This window comes from Phyllobates terribilis, unplaced genomic scaffold (assembly GCF_046119375.1).
Source record: "Phyllobates terribilis strain yellow unplaced genomic scaffold, ASM4611937v1 Scaffold_7__3_contigs__length_470593459, whole genome shotgun sequence".
In the NCBI taxonomy this organism is placed as follows: domain Eukaryota; kingdom Metazoa; phylum Chordata; class Amphibia; order Anura; family Dendrobatidae; genus Phyllobates; species Phyllobates terribilis.
The window spans coordinates 407841224-407861709 of NW_027362767.1; the positions used below are offsets into that span (position 1 = coordinate 407841224).

The 20486-nt window shown below is 45.4% G+C and overlaps 1 protein-coding gene across 1 annotated transcript; it reads left to right on the top strand.

Annotated features, from left to right (window-relative positions):
- Positions 1–1134: 1134 nt before the first annotated feature.
- Positions 1135–20285, top strand: TIMM50 (translocase of inner mitochondrial membrane 50). Its single transcript, XM_073641711.1, has 11 exons — positions 1135–1339; positions 2996–3140; positions 3228–3259; positions 15010–15031; positions 15587–15645; positions 15740–15859; positions 17598–17702; positions 18167–18265; positions 18725–18881; positions 19701–19807; positions 20035–20285. Exons 1-11 carry the CDS (start codon positions 1187–1189, stop codon positions 20137–20139), a joined length of 1104 nt encoding a protein of 367 aa, XP_073497812.1. The 5' UTR covers positions 1135–1186; the 3' UTR covers positions 20140–20285.
- The last annotated feature ends 201 nt before the right edge of the window (positions 20286–20486 follow it).

The following is a 20486-nucleotide window of genomic DNA, read 5'->3' on the forward strand; positions in this document are numbered from 1 at the left end:
GATTTCTGAGGCTGGTGACTCCGATAAACTTATCCTCAGAAGCAGAGGTGACTCTTGGTCTTCCTTTCCTGGGGCGGTCCTCATGTGAGCCAGTTTCTTTGTAGCGCTTGATGGTTTTTGCAACTGCACTTGGGGACACTTTCAAAGTTTTCCCAATTTTTCGCACTGACTGACCTTCATTTCTTAAAGTAATGATGGCCACACGTTTTTCTTTACTTAGCTGCTTTTTTCTTGCCATAATACAAATTCTAACAATCTATTCAGTAGGACTATCAGCCGTGTATCCACCTGACTTCTGCACAACACAACTGATGGTCCCAACCCCATTTATAAGGCAAGAAATCCCACTTATTAAACCTGACAGGGCACACCTGTGAAGTGAAAACCATTTCCGGTGACTACCTCTTGAAGCTCATCAAGAGAATGCCAAGAGTGTGCAAAGCAGTCATCAAAGCAAAAGGTGGCTACTGTGAAGAACCTAGAATATAAGACATATTTTCAGTTGTTTCACACTTTTTTGTTAAGTATATAATTCCACATGTGTTAATTCATAGTTTTGATGCCTTCAGTGTGAATGTACAATTTTCATAGTCATGAAAATACAGAAAAATCTTTAAATGAGAAGGTGTGTCCAAACTTTTGGTCTGTACTGTATATGTGGCACTGTATGTCAGCACTATTTGGCAGTGTGTGTATATATATATATATATATAGCACTACTATTTGGTATTATTGGCTCACTATACATTGATCTTTCTATACACAGTGGGCTGTAGTCTATGAGGGGCTGTACACCTTCCTTACTAGGCACAGTATGGCTGTACTATGGTTACACTCTGTGGCAGCACTGTCCTTGCACTGTTTGCCATTTCTGATACCTGAAGTGACATTATTTGGGCTTTCGCTGTCTTTTTACATTTTCCCCTTTGCCCCCTGCCTGTCACCCTCCCGTACACCATATATTAGCCCCTCATGCTGTAACCAGCGCCACCTCCCACGTGTGATAACTCTCAGCCTCTGCCACACACAACATGGTCGCCAGACTCTGACAACTAATTAACACCCCCTCTCCTATTGGCTGCTCTCTTTCGGCGTTTTATTGGCCGTTCGCTCTCCGAATTCCTGATTGGCTCTTGACATTCCCGGCTTCCTTAGGATTGGCTGGCAGTGCGCAGTGCCAGGAAAGATGGCGGCCTCGCTGGTCCCTGCGTGCGGGAGGTCGGTGCGGTTACTCTTGTCAAGCCGGGCCGTGCTGGGATGCCGGCAGCAGAGCACCGGCCCGGGGGAGGGTCTGACCGGAGCTGTGCTGCAGGACAAGCTGAGGAGCCAGCAGAAGGAGGTGAGGGCTGTCACCTGTCAATGACCTGTCACCTGTGACCTCGCCTGGCATTAGGTGCTCGTCACACGTGTAGACGTCCCTTCTACCTGCTGAGCCCTCCATAGTAAGGTGCCTCCTTCTCTGGTTAAAACCCCTCTGGCTGCTGCTTATCCCCCTGGGAAATTCTGTCATTTACCTGTGCCCCCCCCCCCCCTCCTGACCATGGAGTGGGTGCGTCGCCCCCCATGGACTCCCAGGACGTGATCATGAGCAGTCAGGGGTCTGATGAAGCCCCCTTCACTGCTGCCTTGGTCCTTCTATGACGCCCTCCTTGTAGAATATCCCGGTCCCCCCTATACTGCAGTGTTACAGCATGAGCGTCACAGTCGCAGGCCCAGCTCCTCTCTGGGGGGCGTAAAATGGAGGAATATAATATTTAAAATCTCCCCCCTCTTTGCCAGTTTATAAATAGAAAAAAAATCTTATTTAGTATCACCGCGTCCATAAAAGTCCGATCTATTGAAATATAAGCCAGCACGGTGGCTCAGTGGTTAGCACTGTACAGTGGCTCACTGGGTAGCACTGCAGCCTTGCAGCGCTGGGGTCTTGGGTTCAAATCCCACCAAGGATGACATCAGCAAGGAGTTTGTATGTTCTCTCCGTGTTTGCGTGGGTTTCCTCCAGGTTCTCCGGTTTCCTCCCACATTCCAAAGACATACTGATAGGGAATGCAGTTTGTGAGCCCCAATGGGGACAGTGGCCATAATGTCTGTAAAGCGCTGTGGTATTAATGGCGCTATATAAATGAGATAAATAAACAAATAAATCTGGGGGGAAATAAGAAAGTTCTGGAGTTAGGGGAAAGAAAAGAGAAGAAAAAAAGAATGAGAATAGTGTGTGACAGGACGGCGCGTGGAGCAGATTACACACACTGATTATGCTGATTTTTTTTTTTTTTTTTAAACTTTTATTTATTCCTTGGATCTGCTGGCGGCAATCGATTTGCAGGACCCTGTTCATTGGGTGCGTCAGTGATCTGTGACCCCTGGGTGAGTGCGGTCTCCGACCTCCTGGTGTCTGCGGCTCTTCACTTGATTGCCCATTGTGCACATGAAACATTGCGCCAAGCCAGAAGATCCAAGGTGGTCGGAGTCAGTTCTCAGAGCTCCCGTCCAGCGGCCACAGATTACTGACGTGACTGATGGAACAGTGTGTATCTGGGGAAAAGATAGTTGGGCCATTCAATGAGGCGGGCACCCTGTGGGGAGCCCGATGTGGCGGGTGGGTGGGCGCCCTGTGGGGAGCCCGATGTGGCGGGTGGGTGGGCGCCCTGTCTGGAGCCCACATGCACAACATGAGACAAACACCTGACCCGTGTCTAGTAGACAGATCTATGCTGCACACTTCCACCTAGAACTGGCACAGACCTGCTGTTCATTACATTTTGTTTCCAGCCCTTCGGCCGTCACTTTCTGTACTCCCCTCTGTGTGCTATAATGTGTATGAGCGTCTACATCCCCCTATAATGAGATGCTGCCCCCCCCAGATGCTGTTGTCTTCACTTTCTGCTTCCATACTGATGCCCCTTCTGTGTCTCCTACTCCTCCTATACGTTCACCCCCTCATAATGTTTCACCTGTGGACTAATTGCTTTTTTTTCTTTTTCCCCACCCATAGACCACTGAAGACCCCCAGAGTAATCCCGAATCAGAAGAACAGCAGAAGAAGCAGAAGGAAAACAAAGCCAGGGCTAAAAAGTTTGTCCTGCGGGCGGCCGGCGTCATGGGCGTGTTGGGAAGCGGCTTTATGGTGTATACATTCGGTGAGGACCCCGTGTTGTGTACTGGACTGGGGGGGGGTTATTTTCGCCTTTCTTGTCCTTCTGACATCTTCTCTGTTCTGAATGCAGGCAGCAGCGCTTTGGACGAGGAGGGAAATAAGGTAAGAAGTGGATTTTATACATAGATACATACTTACATTTAAAGGGATAGTCCAACTTTGTATTCTCAAAGCGAAGTATGATGTAGATGTTCCTGCTGGTTGCCCTCCTCCGTGTGATGGTCTCCTCCCGGCAGCTGTAGATGAGACCATTATAACTTTTGCCTCCCAGTTGGAAGAAGTTGTCACCTCTCCACAGCATAGCTGATCACTTCTAGATCGTGGGGGCCTGACTGCTGGTACCCCCAGAACGGGGGCTCTCAACCCTACAAGAACAGAGCACAGTGCGCATGCTCTACCACCGCTCCAATCATTCTGTAGCATGCATGGAACAGCGGTCAAGCATGGGCACTGTGCTCTGTACTAGCACGGGTGAGAGCGCTCCGTGCTGGGGATCGATGAGAGTCTGAGTGGTTGAACCTCCACCAATCTTGGTGGGGGGGTGTATTGTAGGATACTGCGGCTTGTACTTTATACTGCAATGCTCAAGTGTTGCAATATATAAAACAAGTGATCAAAGGATCCCAGGTTCGCCGTAATCTCTGACCTGGAAAATCGGGTTTCCAGGTCATGAATATGGAACGTCCTAAAAGCCAAATCCCAGTAAAACAATGGCGGAGGGAGGGGAGGGGAGAAAAAATGAAAATTAGATGTGTCCTTTCAAAGTGTTGTAAAACTGTATCTCCCTGCAGTGTACTGTTTTTCCTGCAGGGGGCAGCATAGATCTGGATGAACTATGTCAGTACTTACTAGGTAGCACTAGGGGGCAATACACACTGTAAGCAGATGCTTTTGTGCATTGTTTCATTATATTATACTGCACGGTGTAGGCACATCTGAGGCTGTAACCCCCCAGGGTGTCACACATCTCTAGGAACCCTCTGCCGTTGCCTGTGTAATAGTCCAGCACTGGCTGAGGGTCAGTGTGAAAGAACACAACTTCAGCATGATGTGATAAAGGATCCGATGTGTGCGGGGACACTGGTACTGCACATGCATCAAACCTCCGACCCCTAAATGAATCCGGTACCACCACAAAATTAATGAGACTTCACATTAACCCCTTCCCGAATTGACCAATTTTTGGTTTTCACTTTAGTTTTTTCCTTTTTTTTTTTTTCTTCCCAGATCCATAATTTTTTATTTTTTTTCTGTCTACATAGACGTACGAGCGCTTGGTTTTTTTGCGGGACGAGTTGTACTTTTGAATGACACCGTTCACTTTGTCATTATTTGTTTTTTTTTCTGTTTATGGTGTCTACTGATTGGGTAATTTTTATATTTTGACAGATCGGACTTTTCTGAACTCTGCAAAAAAAATTTAAACGGGGGAGGGGGCGATGTGAACGTTTTTATTTTTTTTTCCTATTTTTAAAACTTTTTTTTTTTTTTTTTTTCATTTTTCACTGTTTATTATGAACTTGAAGCTGCAATCACCTGTTCACTTGTGCTACATACAGCGATGCCACGATATCTCTGCATGTATTGTAAATCACGGTCCACTTGCAGATTTTACTGAGCAGCCTGTGCCGTCCATAAACCTGCGACATAGTGACCGGGTCCCAGCTGTTGCTTTTCCATAGATCAGTGTAAGAACGCGACTAATTGATATGTCATAAAAGTGAATGAGGCTGACATGAAGAGCGGGGCTGTATGTTCTGGAGGGCCGCCTAAGTGCACCTTCTGCCACCTAATAATATGGCGTACGGGGGCAGCTTCAAGCTTAGGATGTCCCATTAGTTGCTAAAATGATGCATATAACCAATTTCTGATCAGCAAATGTGACTGTTAGGATCATTCAGCCATGGAGGGTCCTTGTTGGAGTCGGGGTATCCCCGTAACAAGAAATACACAGACACGTAGTGTATAATCAAGTACTGGGAAGCCCCTGAGCGCGTCTGCCTCTATAGGTGCTGTCCCTTTATTTATACTAATAATCATAGTTTTTTTGTCACACATGCGCAGTAAAATGCCTTTGTTTCACAAGCAGTGAAGTGATGATTCATAACAGTGGAATGTTGATAAGAAAGTTTCATAAGCAGAAAAGTGATAATTCATAGCAGTAGAAGGTTGCTGAGACAGCTAAAAACAAGTTACAATCTAATTTCTGGGCGTCAGTCCAAATGTCCAGATAAGGGAAGAATAACTTCATCTGTGTCTTACATCGTAGTCTTGGGTGAAGTATAACTCCTATCATCCTCTCAGTCCCCCCTTTGATTCTTCCTTATGGACTTTTGGTAGAAAACCTGGTCCGGGAGTTCTTTTCTTTCATATTCTTGAGTCCGTGTTACAAAGCTTATTTATGCATATTAAAATAATTTTTAATCCTATTTTAAACACTACATATATGACTACTATAATTAGCACAATCTGTAATATACCTTGCAGAATTCCAGCCACCCAACCTCCAATACCCTTAAACCAGTTCTTTGGGTTGAGAAAGGAGAAGGTGTCTGACCACCAGCTATCTTTATTTTGGTCATTGTGTCTGTCATATTCATCCCGTAATCGTTGTATATCTGCCAGCTTGAACCTCATACTCATTGTACTGTTTGGATCTATGTAATGACAACAGGTTGGACCAATAATTTGACACATTCCTCCCTGGGCCGCAGTTAGGTAGTCTAACACTACAGTATGTTGATTAGTAACAATTATAAGTTGATTTTGGACAGCTATACTAGTATTAAGTATATCCATAATATCCCATATCTGATCATCTAGATAGTCAGTGGCCTGAACTAATTTATCCCACATCTGCATCAACATTGGATACACAAAGAAAGTGCTGAATATTTTATTAGGAATTCCCATTTGGACCACATGTGGCCTACCTGAAGGTCTAGGCGAGTTGTCGGCTGCTCTTTTGTATAGTGTGTGTTTAGGTACTGCTTGCATATCTACCTGCTGATTCTGAACTATAAATGTGGCCGGTGTTAAGCGTCCTAGAGTACATGCACCTTTTATTCCTACTGGGAGCCATTTGTATGCTCCATTTCCACAAATCCAGAAGGTTCCTTCAGGCAGATCCCATATTGCAGAGTGTTGGAGCACCAACCTATGTACCAAATCTAAAAATTTAGATACATTCTGAAGTATACACCAAGGGGGTTTTTGACCTAATGGACTACAGTATCCTGCATCTGGATTTTCACAAGTCGGTGTACCTGGGTCATATGCACTTGACTCATTACATAATATATTACCTGGTATCTTTGAACATGTATCATTGTTTCCATCGGGGAATAATTGTGAATATTTCCAACCATTATTGTGTATGTATTTTTCTACTATATCAGGTTTAAAAGGTTGAGAAGAAGATACTGTGCTACTAAAACTGAGTTGTATATTTTCTGTAGGAATTAACCCTAAGTCTGTTAGTCCCGTCTTATTTCTAGGAACCCATACACCTCCTTTAAACGCTAAATATTGTAAGTTGTTTATTTTTCCGGTCATATTACCTTGCCACCAGGGAAATCCCACCCACCCCACAACTGGGATGGCAACAGTGGTGTTCCATAATCTAGAATTAACGGTTTGGTTATTTGCTAATTTGTCTGAGCAGTTAGTCCATGTAAACACTTCCTCAGGGGTCATGGGTACGGCCAGGAAGGGTATGCTCGTGGCTGATATTGGAGAATGTGTACAAATCCAACAGTCTGCTATTTTCTGTCCGCCATCGAGCAGCCCATTTACCAATGTCTCATGATGTTTTATAAATTTATTATCTGCAGGTTTTGGGGAACTTAGTTTATCCCACAGGTCTCCCTGATCTATCGTTATAGCTAACACAAGTACAATCACCACTATTTCTTTTTGCAATGGCTTGCATGTACCCATGCTGATTTTCCTTCCAATTTTACTGCAGTTGGAGTTGTCAATAACACCTGATATGGACCCTCAAATCTGGGTTCTAGCGTTCTTCTGTTATGTCTTTTTACGTAAACTTCGTCTCCTGGTTGCAGCTTGTGCGTTCCCTCAATGGAATCAGGATCTGGAATGGAAGAGAATACTAAAGAGTGTATTTTAGACACATGCTTACATAAATTTTGTACATAAGCAGTTAAGCTTTCAGTTTCTAACATTAAAGTCTGTGGGAAATACAATCCTGTATTGGCAACTCTACCAAACAATATTTCATGGGGGGTGAGTTTGCTCTTTCCCTGGGGGGTGTTTCTGACTGAATACAATGCTATTGGGAGACACTCAGTCCATGGTTTCTGTGTTTCTGCCATGGCTTTCTGTATTTTTAACTTAAGTGTTCCATTCATTCTCTCAACCTTACCAGAACTCTGTGGGTGGTAAGGGGTGTGTAGTTCACTTTTTATACACAACATTTTCATTACATTCTGAAAGATCTCTCCAGTAAAATGTGTACCTCTATCTGACTCGATCACTTCTGGGATACCATAACGGGGTACCAGTTCATGTGCTATTTTTACTGCAGTGACTTTAGCCGTGGCTGTATGAACTGGATAAGCCTCTGGCCACCCCGAAAACATGTCCACACATACCAGTACATACTCATAGTGTCCATGCTTAGGCATCTGGATGTAATCGATCTGAAGTCTCTGGAACGGATATAGTGGTCTTACATGGTGCTTCTGGGGGGTCTTAACAGTCTGTCCTGGATTGTGGGCTAAACAGATTTCACAAGAACCACATTTTGCTCGAGCTACCTGGCCGAACCCTGGGGCTAACCACTTCTGTCTGACCCTCTGTATCATACCGTTTGCAGACACATGTGTAGGTCCGTGGGCTTCACTGACCACAACAGGGTACCACGCTCGGGGGAGACAAAGCTCATCTCCTTTTCTCCATAGTCCTTTTTTTTTTTCTTCTGCCCCCTGTTTCTGCCACTCTTCTTTTTCTTCTCTACTCACCTGCTGGTGGGCTTCTTTGAGCCGTGTAATTAAGTCAAATTCTGATACTGCACTAATAGTGTGGTCAGTTGTCAGAGGTTTTACTGCAGCTCGCTTAGCAGCCTTGTCGGCTCGGTCATTACCCCTAGCTATCTCGGTGTTGAGTCTTACATGTGCAGGTACTTTTATTACTGCTACTTGTTTGGTTGAGGCAGCTGATTCTAGGATTTGTCTAATCATTGAAATGTGTTTTGGCAATACCTGATTCAGTATGCCATGTACATCATGTGTAGTTTGTACTATTAGGGCATGGTCTAGTACTATTTCTGAGGCTTTTTCTACCAAAAGAGAGACAGCTGCTACTACTCTGACACATGATGGTGCAGCTTTGGTAACATTATCTAATTGAGCAGAATAGTATGCGACAGGTCTTTGTTTATTTTCATGTTTCTGTGTTAGTACTCCTGTAGCATGATTAGACATTTCCGCAGCCATTAATTGGAATGGTTTGGCGTAGTCTGGGATTCCCAAGGCCGGGGCTGACATGAGACCTTTCTTGAGGTCTTGAAAGGCTATGAGCGCTGATTCAGTTAACTGAAAAGGCTCGATTTTTAAACAATCATATAGAGGTTGCATAAGCTGACTAGCATGTATAACCCATTGTCTGCAGTGTGATACTATTCCCAAAAATGCTCTTAATGTTTTGTAGTTCTTGGGAGGAACAAGATCTCTAATGATTTTTAGTCTGTCGGCGGTGAGGTGCCGAATACCTTGTGAAATGCAGTGTCCTAGAAATACTACCGTAGTCATACAAAGTTGTACTTTTTTCTTGTTAACTTTACAGCCCATGTCTGCTAGAAATATTAACAATCTTATTGTGTTGCTGTTTGCGGACTCTTGAGCAGGGGCACATAACAATAGGTCATCAACATATTGAAGAATTACAACCTCATCCGTAGGTTTGAAATTTTGAAGAACTGATCTCATAGCTTCTGAGTACAAGGTAGGTGAATGTATCATACCCTGTGGTAATCTTGTCCATGCTAATTGTCTATTCTTAAATGTAAATGCAAACAGTTTGTAACAGTCTGGGTGTAATGGTACTGAAAAAAATGCATTTGATAAGTCTATGACAGAAAATACTCGTGCTGTTGCTGGGATCTGTGATAGCAATGTGTGTGGATTTGGCACAACAGGAGTAATAGGTTCCAAAATTTTATTTATCTCTCTTAAATCATGTACCATCCGGTATCTAGCAGCTGACCCCTCAGTAGATTTCTTTTTTACGGGGTACAACGGTGTATTGGCTGGTGACTTTACTTCTATCAGTACTCCAGTTTTTAGATAATCTTTTATCTGTTCTCCTATGGCGTGTTCTTGTTGGGCACTAATAGGATACTGTCTCAATTGGGGTAGTGTCACACCTGGAACAGGAGTGACTTTTACTGGAGCTATTGGCATTAGTCCTACATCGGTGTCATGTTGTGCCCATAATTTTTCTGGTACCTCAGAAAGATCTAAAATAATTTGGGTAGGGGCAGGATCTTTCTCATCCTCTAAGGCTTGGACTTTTACAATGTTTTCTAGAGACTCTTGGTCATCAGGCACCAAAATTTGGACTCTACCATCCTCCAAAAATTGGATATTCATTTCTGTCTGCTTTAATAGGTCTGTACCTAGAAGACAAGTAGGTGCTCCTTTGACAAAAAGAAATTTAGATAAAAATATTTTAGATCCTATCTTTGTTTCAAGGGGAATACTATATGGGAGTGGCCTGATTCCTCCATCATACCCTTCGGTATAGGTTACATCATCTGATAAACAATCAGCATTTGGTAAGGCGTCTTCATTGAGGACGGAGGAAGTTGCTCCGGTATCTATTAGAAAAGGGCATTGTTTTCCTGCTACTTTTACCTGAATTATTGGGCGCCTTCCAGTCAAAGTGGTTTGCATCACGTCTAGTCACTCGCTTGCTGCAGGAGCAGAAGCCTGTACTGTCTTTTCTTGTGATTCTCTTGGGACATAGGTACCATCTTCTATATCCCTGGCTTTTTTCCTGCATTCTCTAATCCAATGTCCTGGTTTCTTACAGTAGTGACATGGATTAGTTTTCTTATCCAAGTTCCCTTTGTCATATGTCTGATTTGATCTGTTGTTTTTATTGACCAGACTATTATTTGCTGCTACTCTGACGGGTTTGGATGCTGCCTCACGCATATCCATTTCTATCCCTAATAGTTTTTGTCTGACTATCTGGGGATCATCTAAGGTTCTCCAATCAGGAGTTGCAGCCTTGAACTTTTCCCTAAGTTTTGGGTTAAGATTCTCTATAAAAGTTTTTGTCATCAGTCGAATGACTCCTTCATTGGTAAGGTCCATTCCCTCGTCTCTGTAACTGTTTTCTACCGCTAAGTAGTATTCATCTACAGGCTGTCCTGACTTCTGGGAGACAGTTCCTGAAGTCCCTCTCATTCGTTGTTTAGTTCTCATAAACTCCATAAGTCTGATCATAAAATTCTGTCCTGACAGTGCGGTATTTGGATCCTCACCATCTACTGGTTGAGGTCTATGAGGTTCTATAACTGTCATCAATTCCTGATACAACCCTGGTGTCATTTTCATTCTACATAATTCTGTCCCATCTGACCATGTTCCATTATGGGTGTGTATTATCTGCTGTATGTACGTAGCAAATCTTAGTGGGCATTGTATTGGATCTGGTGCATTCTGAAGTAGGGACATTCCCTCAGCGGGGGTCCATGGAAAATATTGTCTAGTCTGATGGTATCTAGTTACTCTACGCGGTGGATTGCCACCATCTTCTTCTCTGTATGGTCGACTGAGGATACGCACTGGTGCCAACATATCATGTGGTCGTGGTGCTCCACATCCTGCACATGTGTCTCTCCAGTCTGGATTCTGGAGTCCACAGTTTGTACATGTCCATCCACCCGGACCCCGAAAATCAGGATACAGTGTGGGTTCTGACCTGGGCTGATATGGTGGTGCCAATGGGTTCATTTGTTTACTGTTTTCTGTTTGTACAATGGGACCCTGTCTGACTGGAGTTCTCCATAATCCATTGTCTTTATTAAAAGTCCAATGGTCTGTCTCTGCTGTTTTTGATAGTTCGACCATGGCCTCTACTTGTTCCTGCCATCCTTTGTCTCTTATCACTCCTGCTTTTCTAACCCGAATGTCCTCCCATAGTTTCCTGTTGAACCTGTCATGCCTTGCTACCTGAAAAGTTTTGCAAACTTTCCCTAAATTCTTAGTTGCTTCTACACCACACCTTTCTTTCACGATTGTATAGACATCTTGTTCATCATTTGTGGTCTTAGTCTGTTTGTTGCCCATTTTTCCTGACTATTCCTACCTTAGGAGGCTTTTTGGGTTAGATAAAATATATTCTATATTTTACCTTTCCTCGTTACCTATTCTGTCCTAAGGAGCCAGTATCTGAAACGGTTTCTCTGGACCGTTTTGTCTGAAGTGTAGAGTAATTCTAACACATATATATATGGCAACAAGGGCAAGACCAACAATACATAAAATGAACCATACAGTCTCCATTATATATCGTGTCCCTGGAGTATTATCATTACTTCCATGGGCTCATTCTGTCAATCTCTTATCCGTCAAAAAGGAGGACAAAGGTTCGGGAGTTAAGCGTGAGCGAAGGTTTCCCCGAAAGGACACAACCTTATGACTCAGTTAGGCAATCTCCGTAATACTTATGTCATCTACCTTAGTGCGGCTTATGAGGCTATTCCCGACATCCACATCTCTTTCATACCATCCGTTTCATAACCTTCTCTGACCTCTCCTTCGGCAGATCCTACAGTATATACATGAATGACCCGAGCTATAGGTATCCTTCTCTACTAGTTCCTCAATCCCAACACAAGATATGCATGAAATTTACGGTCTATCGCAGAGCAGATGTAAGAGAACTAACAGTGTCTCTTACCTGGCCAGGTTTGTCATCTGCTGTTCCGATGTCCCAATCTCAGCGGTTACTCGTGCCGGTCGATGAACTTGAAGGAATACGCAGACCTCGGGTCCCTGTTCGGGCGCCAGGAATTGTTAGGATCATTCAGCCATGGAGGGTCCTTGTTGGAGTCGGGGTATCCCCGTAACAAGAAATACACAGACACGTAGTGTATAATCAAGTACTGGGAAGCCCCTGAGCGCGTCTGCCTCTATAGGTGCTGTCCCTTTATTTATACTAATAATCATAGTTTTTTTGTCACACATGCGCAGTAAAATGCCTTTGTTTCACAAGCAGTGAAGTGATGATTCATAACAGTGGAATGTTGATAAGAAAGTTTCATAAGCAGAAAAGTGATAATTCATAGCAGTAGAAGGTTGCTGAGACAGCTAAAAACAAGTTACAATCTAATTTCTGGGCGTCAGTCCAAATGTCCAGATAAGGGAAGAATAACTTCATCTGTGTCTTACATCGTAGTCTTGGGTGAAGTATAACTCCTATCATCCTCTCAGTACTCTCATCTGTAACTTCTGTGGTGCCAACCAAAACTGGCAGAATGCCTCCCTGAAATCCCAAATAGACAACTTTTATACAGTAAAATAGTGGAAAGTGTTAGTCCTCGCCTATAGATTTGGATGTGTTGGGGATCTGGGGTCTCTGACATGCTCCATCGGAAAGGAGCGGGGGGCTACTCGCGTGCCACCACTTCATTAATTCCTGCTGCCAATTTCGGGCATCTGGGGGTCTCGCTCAGTATAGGCGAACAAATGAAGCGATGGCACAATCCCATTATCTGTGGTGCTTTTAAATCATCGACCAAACGGGAACTTTTCTGCCGTATTTCTTTCGACAATATCAGTCGACTCGTCCATGAGGGTTTATATGGGATTTATAGCCCAAGTGGTTGATGACTGACAGAGAACAGTAGATTACAGGCTTTGGGTGTAGGGGCACCTTTTTTTTTTTTTTCTTCGCCTTCCTGTGGAATTTGTTCCCAGGCTCGTCCGTCCGTCTGCAGGAATATCACACACGATCTTTAATGGAGCCCACTTCTCAATCAGGTGACAAGTGTGTCCCCCTCTGATGGGGGGGCTTGTGCCACTGCCGGCCCGCAGCTTCATGCTCCTCTTTGATGCCGGGAAGGGGTGGGAGGATGTGGGACAGAAGTTATACAGCCATTTTACAGTTATTAGGAGGGGTATGTGAAGAGGAAGCTGGGATCAGCGTTCCCACGCTCAGGAGAGTGCACGGTACGGGGGTCTGTGGACGTTTGCACGCCGTGGAGTCTTGTGGTGCCGGGTCGCTCCAAACAACACTTGAAAAATCGCTAAATCAACTCCTCCTCTTCGGTGCACGCGGCGCCAGGATGTATGCACAATATGTGCAGCTTTGTTTTATGGGGCATTTTTCCGGGTAGAATTCTCCCCAAAAAACGCGCCTGGTGCACATTCCCTTTAAAGGAGTTGTCCAGGTTTGAGAGCAAAGTCTGCAGACTTCTGAATCCTGATAACGGGTGCAGTGCTAAATGTCTCGATTCTCCGGTATTGCTGGTGCGATCGAGTGGTCACAGGACCCCATGTATGTGATTTGCAGACTTGCGATCAGAATCTGACAGGTCTCACCCCGCTTCTGAATGTGTCTAGTTGGCTCATGACCAAATCGCATCTGTGTAGTCGTGTGACTGCTCGCATTGGCAATACCGGAGAATCCAGACAGCGAGCTCACCGCCCGTCCTCACGTAGGGACCCCGCACACTTTGCTCTCAAACCTGGACGACCCCTCTAAGCGTTTCTATTCTAGAACCCCTTTTTGTTCAGTGTTTTGAGCATTTTTCTTCCCCTTTTTTTGTAAAACGTTTGGTGGATTAAAGGTGTATATAAAAACTCATAGGAGACTTGAATCTAAAGACAACTCTCCAAGCTAGGCACTGTCCAATCAAATGGCTGCATAAAAAACTTTTCCAAAAAATAAAATGTTTCAAAACTGAAAGACTTCTCCATGAAATCCCCAAAGAAGCGTCTCTACTAGGAAACACCTAGCTGTAGAGGGGGGGACGGCCCCAGCAGCCACCATTACCCAGTAGGGCGTGCCCCCCTCTGTAAATCTGAGGTGACATAGCATAAAGGTTAACTGATAGGAGGATGAGGGTGGTAGTCTTTGCTGCCGATGTCTCATCCTCCCTTGGATAAGACCCTATTGCGCTTGCTGTCTCCTTTTTCCTCCTGATATAAAGGTGGTTGTACCCAAATTTTCTGCTGCACATAGTGATCGAAAGGGGGGTGACAACTGCAGAAGCCGTGATGCTGCTCCCATTGGTATTAGGCTAGTACATGACATGGAGAGAGCGAGGGTCCGGTCTGTAATGTCTGTCCCCCCTCAGGCGTTTGGTCAGTGTGAGAACAGCAGTCCGGGGCTGCTGCCATATTGCAGGTACGTCTGTACCCATTCCGGCCCCTTTCATCTGCGGCTTCCTGTTGACGCCCCAGCTTCCTCTCCGGCCCTTTGATGTGCGCAGGGTCTCACCTTGCTGTGACTGCCACACTTGTGGCCGGGCTCGGGCACACTCCTCCCCGGTGCCGCTGGGCTTTGATGTTTACTGTGTGTTTAGCAGCACACTTCTCCATTGTTCCCGCACTCACATCTCCTGCAGAATTGGGCCAAGTGTGAGACTGGGGTTTGGTGGCCATATGGGCACTTTCCTGCATATACCGGTCCGTGCACGCAAATATGTATCTACAAAGCTTCAGGGTGCAGCTGCGACCCTCGTATCGGACCCCCAATAATATGATATAGCCCCGTATAGATCCTATAGATCATGGTGCAGCCCTGTAGGGTTACTGCCGGGTCCTGTTATCAATCTTGTGATCATTCTTTAATCTTTATCTTTTTTTCTTCTTTAGATCCCCGATGAGTTTGATGGCGGTGAGTACATGGATATTTCCTATTACCTGTGTCCCGGTCCATACTCCTCAGACAGATGTTGGCAGGAAGCGCTTTTGGCTTTATGACTGATTGGTCGTCTATAGACCCGTTTCTCCCAGGCTGATTTCTACCAATTGTATCTAGTCAATCTGTAGGGGGACGGTGATCTATAATCCGATCGTATCGCCCCCATGTTACTTGCATGTCGTCAGTCGCACCTTCCCTGTTTACACGAGTGATTTGCTTGCCGATGGTTGGGAACAATATGCGGGGGTCCTCACCGAGAGTTGATGGTCGCTGCACGGTGGCTGCTGACAAGGATCCCTCCCATCCTGTTGAGTTTAGAGGCCAGGTCATTATAGGGGTGGTCCCCGTGGTGAAGCCCCTTTATTATCCAGAATGAACTTGTATACAAATCTTTCTCAGCGGTTACAGCAATGAAGGTTATAGGGCTGAGCCGCAATACCACATACTGCCAAGGTACAAAGGTGGCGCTATTACTAGACATAAGCAAACTTGCTTTTCCAGGCCTTTAACCCTTCCCGTTTCTTGCAGATCCTCCAGTTTTACAGCAGATTAAAAGGACGTACAAATACTTTAAGGACTATCGGCAGGTGAGCGAACTCTCGCTGTGTCGTCCCCCACTTCTGCCCTCACGTGGGGGTCTCTTTTTCACCCAATTATATAATTTCTCCCTCCATTTTACAGATGATCATAGAGCCAACAAGTCTCAAATTGCTACCGGATCCCTTGAAAGAGCCGTATTACCAGCCGCCCTATACGCTGGTCCTGGAGCTGAAGAACGTCCTGCTGCACCCAGAGTGGTCGGTGAGTCTTCTCTGTCAGCGCTCGGGCTCTTACAGGGGTTGTGCGCCACTAGAAACAAGGGGTTGCTTTTCATTTCCAGAACTGTTTGGTCTTGAGTGATGCAATACCAGACACGGCCACTGGACAAGGGCGGCGCTCTAACCCCTTTGTGACTGGGTCACTTTTTACACTTTTTTTTTTTTCCTCTTCTTCTTCAAAGAGCAAAAAGTTTTGCATATATCATCAAAGTATCCGTATGAGAGCTTGTGTGTTTTTGTTTTTTGCGGGACGAGTTGTAGTGTGTGGGTCCCCTTCACCACCTTGGGTTTTTGCGTTTTGTTTTTTGCTCCTCTTCTTCCCTCCTCTTCTTCCCAGAGCCATAACTTTTTCCGTCAATATGGCCACGTGAGAGCTTGGTTTTTTTTTTCAGAACGATTTGTACTTTTGAAAGCCATCACTGGTTTTACCATATCATGTACTGGAAAACGGGGGGAAAAAAATCCTAGTGCGGTGAAACTGCAAAAAAAAAAAGTGACCTGACATTGATTCTCCAGGTCATTACGAGTTCGTAGATACCAAACATATATTGATTTTTTTTTCACCACGTAAATAAAAATATAACCTAAAATTTTTGTAAAAAAATAAAAAATGGCGCCCTTTTCCAAGACCCTTAGCGTCTCCCTTTTTCGGGATCTGGGGCCGGGTGAGGGCTTATTTTTTTGCGCCCTGAGCTGACATTTTTATTGATGCCATTTTGGAGTAGATCTGATGTTTTGATCGCCCGTTATTGTATTTCATTGTAATGTTGCAGCGACCAATAAAACGTAATTCTGGCATTTTTATTCCTTTTTCCCTTTTACTGATCGGATTAATTATTTTTATACATTGACAGACCGGGCGATTCTGAACGCGGCGATACCAAATGTGTGGGGTTTTTTTTGTTGTTTTTTTTGTTTTATTTTGAATGGGGCAAAACGGTGTGTGATTTGAACTTTTTTATACTTTTTCCTTTTAATATTTTTAAACTTTTTTTTTTTTTTTTTTTTTTACACTTTTCCTTCCATCAATAGTCTCCATGGGAGACTAGAAGCCGCGATCATCTGATCGCTTGTGCTACATACAGCAGGGCTTCAGCTCATCTGCTGTAGCAGATCGGCTATGACAACCAAAGGGGTTTCCTGCACACCCCGGGTTGTCATGCCAGCCCATTGGCGCCCCACGATCATATGACGGGCACGCCGATGGGTAACAGCCACAGGTGGAGCGTTCTTCACCCGCGGCTGTTAGGGGCACATGATAGCTGATCAGATCAGCTGTCATGTGCCAGAAACTATGCAGGTTCAGCCGGAGCCCGCACCGAAGGGAGGCAACCTATGACGTACTTATACGTCATAGGTCGTAAAGAGGTTAATTGATACCATTTTGGAGTACAGATTTTTTTATTTTTTTTTTATGGTGGTGGTGGGGGGGGGGGGGTGCGTTGACCAAAGAAATGATGAGACACCAGATATGGTAATTTTTCTAGTTTCTTAAATGCTGTCAGAGATCAACATTAAGTTGTTAAACAGCAGCAATCAGAGCTAGGTCCCATCGCTGCTGGCGCTGGCTGTGTAACCCAGCCGACACCTGCCCTGTGTGGAATGGGACACCCACACCTGACCTCCGTACGTGTCCAGGTTTGGATGGGGGGGGGAGAGGTTAATGTCTTCTCGTTATCCGTGTCGCCCTCTCCTCATCTGATCTTGTTCTCTGCTCTCAGTTAGAAACAGGATGGAGGTTCAAGAAGCGGGCCGGCATCGACAACCTGTTCCAGCAGCTGGCGCCTCTGTATGAAATTGTTATATTTACCGCCGAAACTGGCATGGTAGGTGCGAGCGGCGGTGATGGCCGTCTTTCTCTGAGCTTCTTTTTCTTGCTAACTACCAGGGGAAATGTAGTAGTACATCTGACCATCATGTGCCCCATGGGCTCCTCGCTCTGGGTCACAGAGAGGAAGTCCCGAGCTAATCCTGATTTTTTTTTTCCCTACATCCTATAAGGGTGGGTCTAGTTTGCATTTTGCAGCATCTACCCTTATAGGACACATGCAGAAGACTTGCTGCATTGTAGGCAAAGAGGGCCTTGCTTGTGCCCCTGGAGGCATCTGCTATATCTCCGTGCCAAGCATTGTGGACCCTGATCAGTAGGGGTCTCCAAACAACCCCCCCCCCCCCCCCGCTAAGGTAATCTGACATGTCTCCCCCCAAAAGTACGTGCAGCTACCACTAATGCAACATGTACATATATATCTTTCTGTAAACTGTGGATAAAATGTTTATTTTTTTGCAGACCGCATTCCCCCTCATCGACAGCTTAGACCCTCACGGATTCGTATCCTATCGGCTTTTCCGAGACGCCACACGGTACTCAGACGGGCATCACGTGAAGGTAAAGGGAATCGAGTGATGGCCCATCTTAAAGGGGTTGTTTAGAATGACAATATGGGACAGCCTGTCTATAGAATGGGTCATCGCATTTGGATCAGTGGTGGTCCGGTGCCCGGCACCCCCCACTGATCGGCAATAAGAAGGTCTGTGGTGGCCGATTACACGACATACTGAGCCCCAACACCACAGCTCCACACGCTGCGTGGTGGCTGTTTTTGGGTACTGCAGCTCAGTTCCTATTCACTTCAATGGGAGCAAAGTTTCAGCACCCGCGAGCAGCCATTACCAGTGTACTGAGATGTGCACATCTGGAAGGTAATCTGTGGGGGTGCAGGACCCCCTTCAATCTGTCCCCAGGCTATCAATGTCATAGTCCTGGATAAGTCTGTGATCTTTGACCCCCTTTAAGTTTCTGCAAAGATTTTGGTGTGCGCTGACCTATTCTGTTTTCTGTGCACAGGACATCTCGTGTCTGAATAGGGACCCATCACGTGTCGTCATTGTAGATTGTAACAGAGAAGCGTTCAAGCTGCAGCCGTACAACGGCCTGGCCATAAAGTCGTGGGACGGAAACTCTGAAGACCGGGCGCTGTATGACCTCGCCGCCTTCCTGAAGAGTAAGTGCGGTCCTGGCCCATCCTAGCTGTGTAGAGATACTGCCCCTGGTCTGTGAGCTCCGTATCATGGGAGCTGTGGGTCAGGAGGAAAAGGATAAACTCCTTGCAGGTGGCACGCCAGGTGAGAGCCAAGACTACAGTGTTACCCACTGAGCCACCCTGGCACATTCACTAGAAAACAGGGGCTTCTAAGAGACTTAATGATATAAGGATGACTGTATTCACACATCCGTCATTCAGACTCCTGACCAGAACGAAACATCCTCATAGGCAAATATCAGGCTGTCTAGTCCTGGTCAGGAGACCAGCGGCCGGTCCGTACGTGATCCGCCACGCAGGGATGTGTGAATGCAAGGATTTCTGCTTTATAGATTACTGAAAGTAGGTGAGCGAGGAATCACTGACCCCTTTTAAGTAAAGAAAATACATGGGTCAAAATGCAAGAAATGAAGCATAATACCCTTAAATTTACAGCCTGTCCCACTCTGCTTGTTTCCTTTTCATCTGGAGCCACGCCGCTATGGCAGACAAGTGCTAGGTTCTTGCACATTTTTGCATTGTGAGCCAATCGCAATTTTTTTTTTTTTGCAAGTCTGGAACTGCCAATAGATATTGAAGAAGTTTCATTTTTGGGAAATGCATCTAGGTCCAATCCTATCTTTGGCCCCATATGCATAGCCGTTAGAAAGCTGCGGACCTGCTGCTGCGGTTCTGGAGCAGTGTGTCGGTCATACAGCCGCCCCCCCCCCTCTCCTTCCTGAGTGCAGGTGATTGGTTTCACTACAGATCTGATCATTTCTGTATTCTCATCCTCTGCAGCCATTGCGACCAGTGGTGTAGGCGATGTCCGCACCGTCCTGGAGAATTACTCCCTGGAGGAAGATCCATTAGAAGCCTTTAAACGACGACAGACCCAGCTGGAGCAGGTAGAGCGCCATCCGATGGCACAGAGTGGAAAGTACACTGTACATGACAACCCTGATATGTTACATAATACAAAGGGGGTGGTTAGTCTGTTTAGGGAAGTGCAGCAGACACTAAAAAATATAAAGAAAAAAATGTCCCCCCACCCCGATCTGTGTGTGGGTTTCTTTGCAGTGATACACCGTGTGTACATTATATTATATCTATATTTGCTCTTGTTTCCCCACAGGAGGAGCAGCAGAGATTATCAGAGCTCTCCCAGCTCAGTAACAGGCAGTCCATGTCATTAGGTTCTATCGCCGGACGGTTTTGGCCTCGCTCTAAACAGCAATGACCTCAACAGCGCCCCCTATAGTCAACGCAAGCTAAAGACGGACGTGTGTGAGCCGCCCCACCATCCTGTGTACATATAGAGGGGACATAGTCGTCTTTCCATTGGACATGTGTGTGAATATATGAATAAACCTTTTTGTAGACCTACTTGGTCAGGTTCTTCATTCCGGTCTGAATGTTCTGCGTCCGTCCCTTTTATTCCTGCCGAATGTTCTGTATTATCGGCAGCGACAGAACCGCACGTGTAATGTATCTGCACAGTAACAATCTGTGTCTGCTGTGTGCACATAGGAGGGGGCTCCTATACCACTATAAAGGGCAAAAAAAGAAAAATCCTGTTTTGTTTTT